This window comes from Labrus bergylta, chromosome 19, assembly GCF_963930695.1.
Source record: "Labrus bergylta chromosome 19, fLabBer1.1, whole genome shotgun sequence".
Classification (NCBI taxonomy): domain Eukaryota; kingdom Metazoa; phylum Chordata; class Actinopteri; order Labriformes; family Labridae; genus Labrus; species Labrus bergylta.
Window position 1 is genome coordinate 2459235 of NC_089213.1, and position 15358 is coordinate 2474592.

The window sequence follows — 15358 nt, forward strand, 5'->3', positions numbered from 1 at the left end:
GATGGGTTCAAGTCTAGTTCAAGATACTCTAAGCACTGTCTGCAGCACATGAAGCACAACGTCATAGCTCAGCAGATCTGGGTTCATTTCGTTGACAAAAAAACATGATCAGCACTTTGTCTTTCCACGATGAAGATGAGCTAAACATAGATCTTTAATAATAAAAACTCTCATTCAAAATCCAGGATATCTTCTAGGGGTGCGCCGATGCATTGGTTCAACATCGGCGTTGGCCCGATATTTGCTCTGCTGACAAACATTGGTCAATAATGTGGCATGAACCGATGTCAGTATTTAATGTGCTAAGTCAATTCAATGCTGGCATCTACACACCTAACTACTGATTCAGTAGATGTTTTTTATTAGGCAGATTAAGTCATCTGTTGAACAAACTCTGACTTGTTTTCATAGTCAAACATGAGAGAAAATGTTGGCATTGTGGGAGTCTAACTCTAAAAGAAGTTCTATTATATTCAAGTGTGAAAAATCACACATGAAGCCTTTAAGCTATTGTTAGTGCAGTAATATGTTTCATGTGAGTGTTTCTGGACTCCGGTTTTTCAGCCTCCAGTCGGCATCTGACGTCCAATTCTTAAAGCCGTGAAGGAGACCTGAAACTAGCGATGGAGACCATGAACTAGTCAGGAAAACGTTTACAGCATTCATACTGTAAACAACTGAGAATTCAGATTATTATTATTATCCCATCCATCTTACATCTGTTGACTTTTTGACTTTTTGCCTCCAGTTGAGTCGCCCCCTGCTTGCCACAGTTGGAGAATGCAGAGTTCAGACACTTTCATTTTTTGGCTTCCCTTTTTTAAACCAAGAAGTAAAGTACACTTCTATGGAACTATCTTTGATTTTCCCCTTCTCAAATAAGCATTTCTCTGAAAAAAACATTTGGTCAAGCTCTAATTTTGTTTTACAAATCGCATGTTTTTGTGGAGATTATTTCATATTAGAGTATGCAGCTGTTGATGTGGGGAATAAGAATGTCGCTATTAATAATGAGCTTTTTTTTGTGCGAAGAACCGGAGCCTAACAACTCAGACTTTACACTTTTTTTTTTGTTTTTTTACCAGTTTAAAAGTTTCTAAACCCGGCCCTGCAGCCAGCCTCTACAGCTGCATGTAATTCACTCTCTGTGTGCCTTTAGAGACTCTCTGCATTTCCACCCTCTGATGTAATGGCCTTTTCTGACAGAAAATATAACTTAATAATGACTCACCTTATTTTCCCTCCCTCCCTCCCTCTCTCCTTCTTTTGATTACCTATGTCATCACACCTCGCGCACTGATTACATCCATAGGTATCGGAAATTGTGTGTTTAGCTAATTTATCTTGCAGGGCTATTCTCCCAACCAAAAGAGCTCCGTCCTTGTAATTACAACGGATTAGGGACTAATATCTAATTATGCCCTAATATGCTTTAATGCATTTTTAATGGCAGCTGGGTGTTAAAGGCAAATTGGGCGCTGTCTCTGCTGGGGGTGGGAGGTAAAAGATTGAAGGAGCGTGAGGCTGTCTTGGCAGCGTCGGCTGAGGGGAGGATGGGAAACATTGATTTCTTTGGCTGAGGGTTGAGGAGCCGCGCGGGGAGGCAGCTGCTGCATACTCAAGTCGTTGTGCATTAAAAAAATGTCGCACCGGTGCCCTAAACGCAGTAAAAAAAATTGCATTTCCCTCGCTGCTGTTTTTATGTCAAAGGAGGGGAGGACACAAAACGCCTGTTTGAATTATGATCTGCGAATAGAGAGCACTTATTGATTTGCTACTTTATGAAGGGATGACTACATCGCAGAGACAAGTGAGATTGAGCACCGCTGGCAGGCGAAGAAAAGAGGCTCGAGTGGTCCGTGTAACGGATGGATCTGAAGGGAAATACAGTAAAGACACGCTATGGTGTGGAGAATATCAGGCCTATTCATGCAAATACACACACACACACACACACACACAATCTTTAAGGGTCCTAACCATAATGACAAGCACACTGAACAAATAGACACTCTCATGCACGCTCTCCTAAATGTATTCATACTCATTGTTTGTTTGTCTTCGCATGATTGTTTCACTCCATTATTCCATTCATCATTTGTTTCCCAGCTTGTTTATTCTAATAGGCTGTAGGAACAGAAAAAAAAAATATCTGCATAATATTCCAAAGATTGATTGGGATGCAAATTGCCTCGTGAGCCCAATCGCTGTGGCTCGGCCTGTTTTAATTGGCTTCTGTTAATTAATGCTCGATGTGAAGACAAACTGAATTACTCGCAGGGTTTTTTTTTTGTGTGCATGTCATCATCGCCTTAATGGAGCCGGTATGGAAAGCGCATGTGTGTGAGTGTGTGTATGTGTGTGTAATGTATGCGCATGCATATTTGGTTAACCCTTGCCTCTCTTGTATGATCCGGTAGAAATAATGAAAGCATATTAACAAACACAGGTCATTAAGTTAATACACCATTAGGAAGCTAAGTTCTAATGGTTTAATCACAGACAGACTAACAAGAGAAAACACAATCTGTTTACAGGCAGAACTGAACACATTAGGCTTGTTAGAATAACAGAGAGGATAAACTTTAAAGTTCATTTTTACTGCAATAGATCATGAGAAAATACAACCCAAATGAATGACCGGATGACTTCACCTGACATATTTTCTCATTTATCTAATAACAAATACTTCACGCACAAGAGGGGAATAAGTCTGTTGTGTCTTTTCAAAAATAAATTGTTTCTGAAAGTGATATATTTTGCATTTGATCAATAAAAACAAACTGCAAAATTAGCTAACAAAACAGTGCTTTTGTTGAACCATAGAATAATAAAATAAGATAAAAATGTTTCAACAAGATATGGACGACATGACAGCTTCCCAAAAGTGAAGCCAAAAACATTTGGAGCTCCCCCTGCTGACTTGGCTGCAGTATAGGTCATAAGTTCAGCCTCATCAATGTCAATCTCTGAACCCATCAGCAATCATCGTCTATCAGTGTCAGACGACCCCAGCCGGGGAGTCGAAGGCCACCAAGAAGGGGGTCGCAGGATGCCTTCCAAAAAAAGCTAACAAGGGAATGCTGCTTCTTGAGTCTTGCTCTGAGTGATGTCACCAACACAGTATGTCAGCGTCCCTCACCGGGCTATTTTGGCTTCAGTATGTTTAGGTTAAATTTTGCTTTGGTTAATAATTGTATGTTTGTCTTTGTTCATTATTTTATTCTATAAATGTTGTCATTTCTGTGTCAGAGTTGTATTCCTTTTAATCTGTTAGTTGTCAGCTGAGTTTCTTTACTCTACACTTTGGAGAGTTCTGATTGGTAAAATGACAAAAATGGTAATCAAAGTTTATATAATGAAAAAAAACTGAGATGGATTTAAAAGTGGCAGCAGTTCAGAAAGCATGCAATGAATTGTGGGTAATCTCCAGGACCCTCTTTAGTCCTGCTGAGGAGATATATGTGCGACTTTGAGCAGTGGAGCTGCAAGATTCATATTTTCAGGCCATTAAACACAAGATGCTTTAGCAAAAAAAAAAAAAAAAAAAACCTTCAGTGCAAACATGAAAACAGTCAAATTACATCAAAGGGTAAAACAGGAAACATGAGTCATAACGCTGCTCATCGTGATCGCCAAGCAATTCATCCTGCCAGCCGGCCGGCCGCCGAGTCGGAGAGAGGTCCTCCACGGACAACAAACAAACATATTAATGTGATCAGTCGTGCTCTAGACGGCAGAGAGCACGGCAATTAGCGCTCGTCTGTTACCATGCTGATCAGAGCGTCGTTAGCTCTGGGTGACCTTGAGGAGCCTCGTTAGGGGGAGTGATTGACGTCGCGACTGTTGTCAGGGGCGACGCTTGACAGCGGAAGGGCGAAGGATGGACAGACGGGTAGGCCGGGTGGCTGTTCTGCAGGTGGCAGGCAGAGGGTGCAGAGCAGCACCTGGGATGTTATAAATGTGATCAGGCTTTCATCAAGGATGAGAAATGAGTGATGCAGCAGCGATGTGAGGGAAGAGATGAGGCGTGACGCTCCGAGGTTTTTCTGAAAACTGGAGCTCAAAAAACACTGTTTTGTCTGCAGAGATGCAACACTTCAGTTTTGTGTTCAACTTCGTCTGACTGTAACATCGACGGTATTTCAGAGTATATCGTGATGTTTTAATTCTGTGCATACTTCCCAATGGCCAGCAGGGGGCGACAAAACAAGTTGCAGAAGATGTCGAACTGAGTCCAGAAGAACATGACCCTACTTCTCACATGAGGTGAGAATATGTGATAATGAATATGTACATTTACTGATTTTAAAGAAACTATCGACTTCTTATCGATATGAAAAGTTGGAATGCAAGATGTATACGATGTGTAAAAACCTGGTTTCTCATATTCCATTTAAACACTATGGAATCAACGAGAACAAAGTCAGGATGAGTATTAAACTCAGACACTTCTTGGTGTCAAAACATCGTTTTCTTTTCTTACTTAGAGGCGTTGAAATTTGCGTGGGCGATAGCGATAGCGCGGAACTTTTCTGTACAGAGCTTCTCCCATGACCAACAATCAAAAAGGTGTTTCCACCTGTTCATAGGTGCAGGCTCGCTGTTGGAGGGTTGAACAACACACACTCCCTCTGCGCACTTAGAGGTTTTTGAACGGCGCTCAATGAGACAGATTCTCCACTGGATCACACAAACGGAGTGGAAGAGTGTAGGAAGAGGGGGTACATGTAGGGAGTGGATTCAGAAATGCTCCCTTGACTCCCCGCCATGTTTAAAAGTTTGCAGCTTTGGGGGCGATGGTGACGCAGTGGTTAGTGCGTGCGCCCCATGAAAATGGCCACGTCATTGAACAAGACGATTGCATAAGACAAGAGTAAAGCGATAATATTAAACACGTTTTATTTTATCGTAACACCAAGACGAGAAAGAGACCTTGAGGCCTTGACTTCAGATTGATGGTTCGGTTTGAGCTTTATGAAACCAAACGACAGAGATCACTGGGGAGCGCACCCTAACTCTGGCAACTCGCTCATGATTTTATGACTTACGTTTTACGACTTAAGAAATGTGCCAGTGATTTTTGAAATTGCTTGAAATGGCGTTCAGTGAAAGTCTGGCATTAGCTTCAGAGTAAATAGATATGGACGGCCTCTGTACCCGTCGGTGAAGGTGCATTAGGAGTACCTGTGATGTCGTGCTGTTTGAAGGAGTCGCTGTAGATCTGGTGCTGGTTGGGACAGTGTTTCTTCAGCCATTTACACACATCCTGTTGGGTCCACAGCGCCACGGGCTTAGACAGCTTCACATGTCCTGGCTGAAAGAAACCAAAACTCAGATTTAGAAACATTTCATCACCTGTCATAACACTACTTCTACTTTCACATTAAAACACAGCTTGTATAAACTCAGGCAGTTGTGTAAGTCCCATCTTTGGTGAGCATGTTGTTGCTTATGGCAGCCTGATATATGTAGCCTACATGTATTATTAAAACTTCCACTTTCCAGTCAATGTGCTGAGGACTTCACACTCCCACAGGTCAGAGTGAATTCATGTGACACCTTCCACCCGACTGATTTGGTCATACAATATTAACTGGTGGCTGTTTGACATTTTCCTTCAAGTATCAATAAAGAATTCATCTTTTAAAGTACGATAAGACACATAAGTCAAAGTCGGTAAGGTCAGCAATGAGTTATTTATACAGTCAGACTCTCTAGACTGACAATGGACATTCAGATCAATCTTGGATGCCGTGGGGAGTTTGGGAATAACTATATGCATGAAATGGTTTTGTTTGCATTTCATTTTTCAAATAATATTGCACAAATGATTCAGGTCTGACAAGCAGGTTGCATGTTTTTCTCTGTGAACATATATCATTTTTCAAAATGTGTCTTTCATTATTTCAAGCAGCCTTCGTTGACAGGTTGCTCATCTTTAGCAGCAAAACAACCCAACATGAAAACATGACAAAAACAAGACAAGAATAGAGTTGTGAAGGACAGCTGATTTCTGTTATTGTGGATTTGTGTTTCCTGGTTTTGTGTTCAGAAATTGTTGTCAGAAAAGAGTAAAAAAAACTAATATATATACACATGTATATTAGGGCTGTCGAATGATTAACATTTTTTAATTGGGACTAATTGCTCAATTTTTTTTTTCAAAACTTTTTCTTTATTGACTTTTGAGACATACAGATATATGTTTGACGGGTTCTTCAGTAAAATAAGAGTAAAAAAACAAACTAAAAACTAAAACAAAGAAAAGGAGACAACTAGGACACAAACCGAGCTCGGCCGTTCAACGAGTTACAAAAAGAAATAAACACAGGATGTATCTGAGGTAACTTTAGCACATTATACAGAAGGGCTATAAAAGACAAACGAAGGAAAACCAATCAAGTTTTTCTATACTTGTAACATGCACACATATACATGAATATGCAGAGACATACATAAAAGAGGGATGTACACATACCACTACCACAGAATTCAGCAAGAGAAAAATAAATAAAATGTAAGAGATAAAATAAAAATACAAAAACCCTGGTGTTCTAATTGCTCAATTTTAAAGGTCCCATATTCTTCTTTTTCTGGTTTTATCTGCTCTTTAGTGTGTTTTCCAAGTGTCCTGTGCATGTTTAGACACATCTATGTGCAAAAATTCAAAGTCCACGTAAACGCAGCTTCTCCTACGTCCTCCTGTTAGCTGTAGCATTAGCTGCATGTAACGCTCGGTTCTAGCCCCCCTCGATAAAGATTTGCCAGTGTGACGTCTTGTCAGTGTGAGATCACTAATCTAAGCCCATTGGCTCGTTGTGGCCCAGCAGCTCATGTTGCACGCCCATAAACTTCTGTAGCACGTCCACGATATGCCGTAGCCTGCGGTAGCACAGTAGTGCTAAGGTGCTAATGTTTTTGCTCGGTCCTCTGAGCCAAATGGTTGCATTCCCAATATGGTAAAAGGGGCGGGACATTTCCGAGAACCGTGCTGAGTGACTGACCAATTACGGCAGAGCCGACAGGCCGACCAATCAGATCAGACTTGGCACACATGGGGACTCTGAACGTGGGCACTTCAGAGCCTTAGAGAGAGAGTCAGAAGAGAGCCGGTGCATGAAAACAGACACTTTTTTATAACTTTAGCTATTGTGAACATACTTTAGTAGGTACATAGATTAAATATATGAACCCCAAAAAGGGCAGAATATGACCTCTTTACTAGTGAATCACAAAAAGAAATAAAGCAAGAGAGAGAGCGATCCTGTGTCACATACATTCCCTTTCTGTCTTGATGTGACTGCAGGTTCTTACTTGGTTTTTGGGCAAATGTGCAATTTACACCAGCACATTGTAATGATGCCCAATACACCAGCACTCAAGCACTCTACCTCTCGTCCCCTCACGCTTGATGCACTTTAACTCAGACAGTCACTTTAGAGCTGGTTTGTTTCGAGCATATTGTTATAGACGCGTCTCTGTCAACTAATGTGGAGTTCATATATCCTCGTTTGTTTTCTGCTTGTTGATGCCCTCCCTGTGTTTCACGAGGTTTTATGTCCTATTTTTTTTTGCTGCTGGGGGACTACATGGAAATGAGCCTATGACTATAATATGGTATATTTACATGTTTATGCACTGTCCCTATTTGAAATAAATACCAAGTGTAATATTCAAACATGCACATATCTTCATGTGACTGTACTCGGGCTGTAAGATGTTGTTCTACTTTAAGTCCTCGAGCAGCAGGCAGCACAGCCGCCTGCCAGAGGATCCCTCTTGAAAGTGCTGCCAGTGCTTTTTGATTTTGATTGAGGGGCTTCTAAAAATTACAAACAGAGAGAGAGAGGTGATTAAAATTTCACGTCCACTCCCCTCCACTCCAGCCCGCTGCTCTCCTCTCCTCTCCTCTCCTCTCCTCTCCTGCTGCCGTGTGGCTCGGCATAGCAATGGAGGTCTCTTCTTCCTCCTCTCCAACCACAGAGGTACAGAGAGAGAGGAATAACAGGTAGTGGCAGAATTTTTCCCTCTGCTTTTGCCTCCTCCTCTCTCTCTCTCCCCCCCTCCCCTCCCCTCTCCTGTACCATCATCTCTCATCTCTCCCCCGTATTCAATCTCGCCCGGTCCCTGTCAGATCTATCACATTGTCTTTCTCACTTCCTCTCCTCACATCTCATCTTCACCTTCTCCTCTCTCTCTCTCCATCACCTGTTTCTTATTATATGGCACTGCTGCCTCACTTTCTCCTTCCCACCCGATCTGCATCTACCATGCTTAAGAGAAAGGAGAAATTGGGGAAGGATGTAGATGCACAGGTTTTTTTTTTTTTTTTTTTGGCATGCGGTGAGTATCCTCTGCAGGTAGGCGAAGTGACAGACGGACCAAAGCACGCAGGCAGGTATAGGCGGGCGGGTGAGGCGCTTAATGCAATCGCTTCGCAGGCGGAATCTGCAGGGAGAGGAGGGTAGAGGTATCGCAAAAAAAACAAAAAAAAAAAACACATTAACCATTAAACACAGCTCTGCTCGATGCTAATTAACCCCGACTGGAGGCCCGAGGCAACGAGAGAGAGGGAGCGAGAGAGAGAGAGAGAGAGAGAGAGCGAGAAGGTAAGTTTGGGAGAGAAGAAGTAGTAGAAGAGGAGGCTGTACTGACAGATGAGGCAGAGAAATAACAAGAAAGAGAGAAGAAGAAAAAATAAGTGGGCTCATTTTCAGTGAACCCATTTGTGAGTCAATGACCATCTGTGTTTTACATTCGGCACTGATTTAGCCCCGTAGCTGTGTTTTCTTAGGATCCGGCACAATAGGTGAGCCGGTGCCTTTTTTTTTCTTTTTTTGCAAACGGATCCAAAAAGGGGCGGAGGAGAAGAAAAAAACAGCAAGGAGAAGAGAACAGAAGTAGAATCACACTCAAAGAAAGATGCGTTCAAGAGAGACTCCGGGGCCAATTAGGGAATGGAGTGACAGCAGCAGAGGGGGTAGAGAGGGAGAAGCCTGCTTTATTTCTAAGTGGGATTTTGTCTGGAAACATATACACACATATGCATTCCCGCAAGAAACACACCAAGAATGAACGCACACACTCACTGATGAAGGGTACAATCATCATGTGTGCCGTTCAGTGCAAGCACCAGTCGTCCTTGGCTCTAATTGATATCTGAAAGCCCAGTAGAGCTCTCCTAGTTTCCTCCATGTTACCTTAGCAACAGAGCAAGGACGACCTCAAAAATTAAAAAGATGAGAGATAAAGCATGTGGGGTGTGTGTGGTGGTTGGATAAAAAAAAAAAGTAAAAACACACACAAGTGGAGTGTGAAACAGAGTGGGGGGAATAAACATCCACACGCGCGCATTAGCGACTCACAGTGGAAAACTATTACTTACATAATGAAGCATGTAATCGCGCCAGCACTGATAAGCATTTAAAGATCCAGTGTGAATGCACTCGGCTAAATTAATCAAGAGGCAATCACATGGACCCCCCCCCCCCCTTTTTGTGGAGACAATATTGGAATGCAGAAAGAGCTGGGAATTGAAAGCACCGCGAGGCGTTAGAGAGCAAACACCATGTGACTGAGAGAGCAGATTTTGGCAGCGAGGAGGTTGTTTTTTCCGAGGAGAGATTTTTCATTTGGCTCAGGATTGTTATGAGGCTGATTGTCGAGGTCAAATGGCTTCACACTCAATTAAAATATGTTAACTGCTGCAGCAATTAGCACGTATAATGGCATGGCTTTCTCCCGATAATTCCCCTGTGTTTAGTCTCAAACTCGTCACCAAGGCAATATAAAGCAATGTCAAAAAAAGAAAAGAAAAGAAAATCCTCTGTTTTTCAAACTTTTTGTTTACTTCACAGAAATACCAACAGAAATTCAACCTCAACCTCGGATATTTCCCCAGACAAAAAGGAGTGTGCGGGATTCAGTTATCGAGCAAAAATACAAACAAGGGGTGGAAGAAATAGTCAATAGGTCTTTGACAGCACGAGAGCTGCAGCAGAGGCGTTACAGCTGTGCAGCAGCGTTCACTGGCAGCTGTACGGTTTGTCAGATGAAACATGGTTATGTCCAATACAATCCCAGGTTCATTGTTCAATCATGTTTGGAGACACCCGACAAAACGAGGCGTCAGAGGAAGGGGGCAGGCTCAGGTCTTATATGAGATATAGAGAGACTAGGGGTGTGATTTAGGAGAACATGTTTTGCAAACGAGCATTTCTGTGTAGATGTTTTTAAGACAGGCCGGTGATCAGAATAAAATGTAGTACATAAATTACAAGAAGACATTTAAGTCAGTGGTTCCCAATGTGGGGGTCGCAGGCTGTCAAAAGAGGGGTCGTGACATGTCTAGTCCATACATAGTCCTTTATTGGAATTATTGATACAAAAAACAAGTTCAATTTTATATAAATCTATATCAACAGATGAAATAAAAACAAAATGTGTAGAAATACTTAAAACATTGGCCAGGTTTCTCTTTTTAAAAAGGGAATTTTTGATCTCAATGGAACTGAAAACAGAATTTCCCCTTGCGGGTTCAATAAAGTAAATCTTAATCTTAATCTTAAAACCATCCATCACCCCTCCTCAAAGATGCAGAAAAACAAGTCCACGCCTGTGTCTCCTCCTCGGGATCCCTAAGAGCGTAAAGAAGCTCCAATACGTTCAAAAGATCCGCTGCTCGGATCCTGATGAGAATGCCGGAACACAAACTCATCCCACCCATCCTGCGATCACGACACTGGCTTCCTGTCTCGATGAGGATCGAGTACAAAATCTCATTACTAAGCCATCAATGAAACACGGACAACAGCAACGCCCCCTCCCTCCCTACCTCCAAGAACTGCTCACCCCACAAAATGTCACAAGAAACCTCCGCTCTGCTCACACCCACCATCTCCGACCCCCAAGATTTACCTCTGCTCTATGGAGGATCAGGCCTTTTACTCTGCCACCACACGTTTGTGTAATGCTCTCCCTGACCACCAGAGGGCTCTACAGACTGCTGCCTCCTTCAGAGCTATGACTGAACACAATACTCTTTAAATAAGCTTTTTCTTAACATCACTTGCTCTTATTTGCTGTTTTTATGCTCCCGTTTTAATTCTGTAGCACTCCGTTGAGATTTGCTTGAAATGCAAATTACATTATAATTATTGTTATCATTCCAGGTAAAAATAAATAAGCCTTCATGATAAAAATATTTCCATTTTTCATGACTAGACCTGGCTGCACAGTGGTGCAGTGGTCCACCTCTGTTGGGTTCCTGGTTTGAATCCCCCCCTCTGTTTGGAGTTTGCATGTTCACCACGTGCATGCGAGGGTTCTCTCCGGGGTCTGCGGCTTCCTCCCACAGTACAAAGACGTGCTCATTAGGTTCAGTGGTGACTCTAAATTGACGGTACATTAGGTGTGAATGTGAGTGTGGCTGGTTGTTTGTCAGCCCTGTGATTGACTGGTGAACAGTCCAGGGTGTAACCCCGCCCCTCGCCCAATGACAGCTGGGATCAGCGCCAGCCCCCTGCGACCCCGAGCGGGAAAAGCGGTATTGATGATGGATGGATGACTTAACCTGTATTCATTGAAATTATTTTTTGGAAAGGAGCACTGAGAAGCCGATTTTGCTACAAAAATGCTGATTAGAGAAAACTATATTGGGTCCTTCTCCACTTGTGTAGGGGAAGTCAAGGTGGCAAAACTTGGAGGAACAGGATCGTCTCTCTTTGGAGCCAAGTCTTTGTTTAGTCTGTTGTGAGCCACCGTAGAAGTGTGACAGAGCGACTTGTTGGGCTCTGCAGAAGAGGAACCCCTCACTTTATACACAAACAGGGCTCATTGCAAGGCTAAAAAAATGCAGATTCTCTTGTGAATATTTCTTTTTAATTGACCTCAAAAATCCAACTCAGCTGTTCTATAAGCAAAGGAGACAAAAGGTTTCCAGACCGTAACAGAACTTAAAGAGACGGCATGGGAGCAGAGAGACCCTGGACTAATAGGAGAGAAATACTAAAGGAAGCAAAGAGCTGTGAGGTTGGAATGATTAGTTAATGTCTTATGTGCAAAGTGACATGTTGTGCATTTGTTAACTTCAACCACCCCACTCTCCAAGCAGTATCATGATTAAATGGTTGGATTTTAACTTATAGTTGCATAAGGACAACAGTTCATTCATGTAGGCCTACAGCATTTTAAAAAAATAACTTCTGCTACATTATTCTATATCATTGCATGTATTTGTGTATTTGAATTTCCCTCAGGAATATAAATCCATCGGTCTGTCTGTCGGTCAATATCAGCATGAGGTTATATAAGCTTCACAGGAGGAGATAACGTTATAAAAACTCTGGTAAACACTTTAAAAATGTATAATAGGAGGTTAATTCTGGGGTTAAATCAAATGTTACCGTGCAGGAAAATCTTTTAAACATTTCTCAAAATCCTAATCTAGTTACTTTATATCAGGGAAACGTCGGCGTTGCATTCAGCAGTGGTCCCTTTCCCTTCATAATGAACTTGCTGACACGCTGAGTCAGTGAGATTTACTGTGACATACCGCCCTCTAGTGTCACAACTGAAAACTGCAACCAATGTTTTTTTTTTCTTTTTAGTGTGACTTGACAAAAAAAAAAGTGCTGAGCGGAGGAGGATGAGGACGACTGTCATTAATGTCGTGTTGATGGAGTGAAAGTCTGTAGTGACACGGAGCTCAGTGTGGTCAGCTCTATCAGCCCCGCATGGCTAATCAACAGCTTTCTCCCTCCCTCCTATGCTCTTCTCTCCTCTCTCCCCTCTTCCTGCCTTGATTTCTATCCCCGCTCTTTTCTCCCTGTACCTCTTTCTCTGCCTCACTTCCTCTTTCCTTTCTCCCTACTTCTTTCCTCTCCTCTCTCCTCCTATCTCTATTCTCCCTGCACCGTTTCTCTTTCCTTTCTACACTAACTCCCTTTTCTTCCTCCCTCTCCTCATCTCCTCACTTCCTCCTTCTCTCTCTTCTCTCCTCCCACACTGCCTTTCCCTCTCTCTCCCCTCTTCCTGCCTTGCTTTCTCTCCCTGTACCTCTTTCTCCCTAACTTCCCCTTTCTCCCTCCCTCCCTCGCCTCTACCTGCCTTGATTTCTCTCTCCCTCTATTCACCCTCACTTTTTCTATCTGCCCCAATTTCTCACTAACTCCCTTTCCTTCCTCTCTTCCTCCCTCTCCTTGCGCATCACTCTCAATTCTCCCTCCCTTTCTCTCCCCTCTTCCTCCTTCTCTCCTCCCACACTGCCTTTCCCTCTCTCTTCCTGCCTTGCTCTCTCTCCCTCTCTCTTCTCCCTGTACCTCTTTCTCCCTCCCTCCCTTTCGCATCACTCTCCGTTCTGCCTCCCTCCCTTTCTCTCCCCTCTTCCTGCTTTGCCTCCCTTTCTCCCCACCTCTCTCTCTCTCTACTTCCTCTCATCCCTTAATGTTTCCCTTTCTCTCTCTCTCACTCTTTTCTCTCTTTTCACTCCTCCTCCCTCTCGGTCTCTCTCTCTCTCTCCTCACTCCCTGCCTCGTTTCATCGGCCTGAGCTGGCAGGAGATGAAAATTCCCCGTATTAATTAGTTTGTAACATTCAGGAATAGGGATGAAACCGAGATATGTGTGTGTGTGTGTGTGTGTGTGTGTGTGTGTGTGTGTGTGTGTGTGTGTGTGTGTGTGTGTGCCATGCTAACTTTGTTAAATTCATAAGCCTTCATATCAAGGCGCCTCTGTTAACGTCGCTCAGGCTCATCAAACACAGAACATTAGAGCGTTTAATAACAGACCCTGACCTCGGGATTGTAAAGGCTCCGCGGCGCTCTGCAGGATGTGTTAACACCAAAGCAGACTTATTCACCTGGGCTTCATATTAATTACGTCTGAAATGAGTTGATTCTCTATGGATGGTGAAGCTGTCCACTGAGTGTTAATACAATGTTTTTATTCTACCTCTGAGCCTCGGCTTCATTACAAATCCAGCCAGACGGAGAATTCAACTTTAATCCTGTATTAAAAAAATAAAATAAACACTGCTGATGAGACTAACTGAGATGAAACCGACGCACACTCTCTTCTGGGTCCTCAAGTTTTTGTTTATAAAGGTCTTCTTACTAATTGTTTAAAAAAAAAAAAAAAAAAAAGGTGTTTAATAAAATATAAAAGGTCGGTTTGATTATTTTTTGTGAGTGTGACTTCTGTTTTGTTTCATTAGTTTTTTGTTCTGATATGTTTTGTTTTTTTTGTAACCAAACTAGTAGTGTCTTAAATAATAAGACTTGTAATAAGGGGAGGTGTAATAAGATAAAGCTTCAGTCTAAACCTTTTGAGTCAAAATGTTTTTGTTTTTTCTTGTGACCGAAATAAATGATTACTACTAATGTCAAGTTAACTTAGGGACTGGTTTGCATCTGCAGACATATTCACACTGATCTGTTGATGGCCACAGTATTAAAGGAAGTCATTCTCAAACACTGGAAGAAAACAACTCCACCGAAGAACAGAATCGTGATGCAGATGGAGATGGAGAAATTGCAAATTCATCCTCGAGATGTCGACACACGAGGGAATCTAGGGGTCTATTTTGCAACATTTCGATTTTTACTGGTTTGTTTTGAGCATGTCAGTTATTGACAGCGTGCATTTGCTTGCATCACAAGTGGACAACATGCAATAATATGTACGCTGTCGTTCCCTTGACGTGCGATTCAGGTTAATGAATCAGTTATTTGTAGACCCTCCTTAGGCATTAAAGTGTGTGTGAGTGTTTCAGTGAGAGTGTGAGTATCCTGAGGGCGAGTTATGTGTTTTGATTTTTCTTTGGCATTAAAAAAAAAAATACAAAAACAAAACAAGAATAAAAAATGCATAAAGTAATGTGGGATCCCTGCGCCAATGAGTCAGCTGTCTCCCTTATGAAGAAAAACTTTACAGGAACTTATATAAGCCAATGAGCTGCCTCGTTTTAAACTGATACCCCGTCCAGTTATGAGATTCATTTCAGTTCCATATCATCAGTATTATATCCCTAAAATACATACAGGGTAATGTTCTGTTCTGCAAAGTAAATTCAATGCAGTTGAATTAAGTTTTGTGTTGATACCGCCCCCTGCTGGTTATTTCAGAGCACCTGCATGATAGGATTTGATTTCCCTCAGAGCCAGTTCAGCGTTGAGGAGTAAAGACTACTGCTGCAAAATTATCTTTCAGCATCGTTGCCTTGGATACTACGTGTTCATAAGTTCCATGTTCTGTTTTTATTTGGTGATAGGGGAAAAGACAAAGTGTGACTTGAGTTTGTCAGAGAACATTTAAATTAAGTCTATGAATATCTAGCATCATCATCATGAGAAGTTACG

General features: G+C 42.3%; 1 protein-coding gene across 4 annotated transcripts in view; it reads right to left on the reverse strand.

The window, feature by feature from the left end:
* samd12 (sterile alpha motif domain containing 12) overlaps positions 1-15358 on the reverse strand; it is a 161268-nt gene that overhangs the window by 116009 nt on the left and 29901 nt on the right. For all 4 annotated transcript variants that reach the window (XM_065948338.1, XM_020648461.3, XM_065948336.1 and 1 more), the window contains exon 3: positions 5188-5317. In XM_065948338.1, the coding sequence (XP_065804410.1) occupies positions 5188-5317 (130 nt within the window). The remainder of the gene's footprint in view (positions 1-5187; positions 5318-15358) is intronic.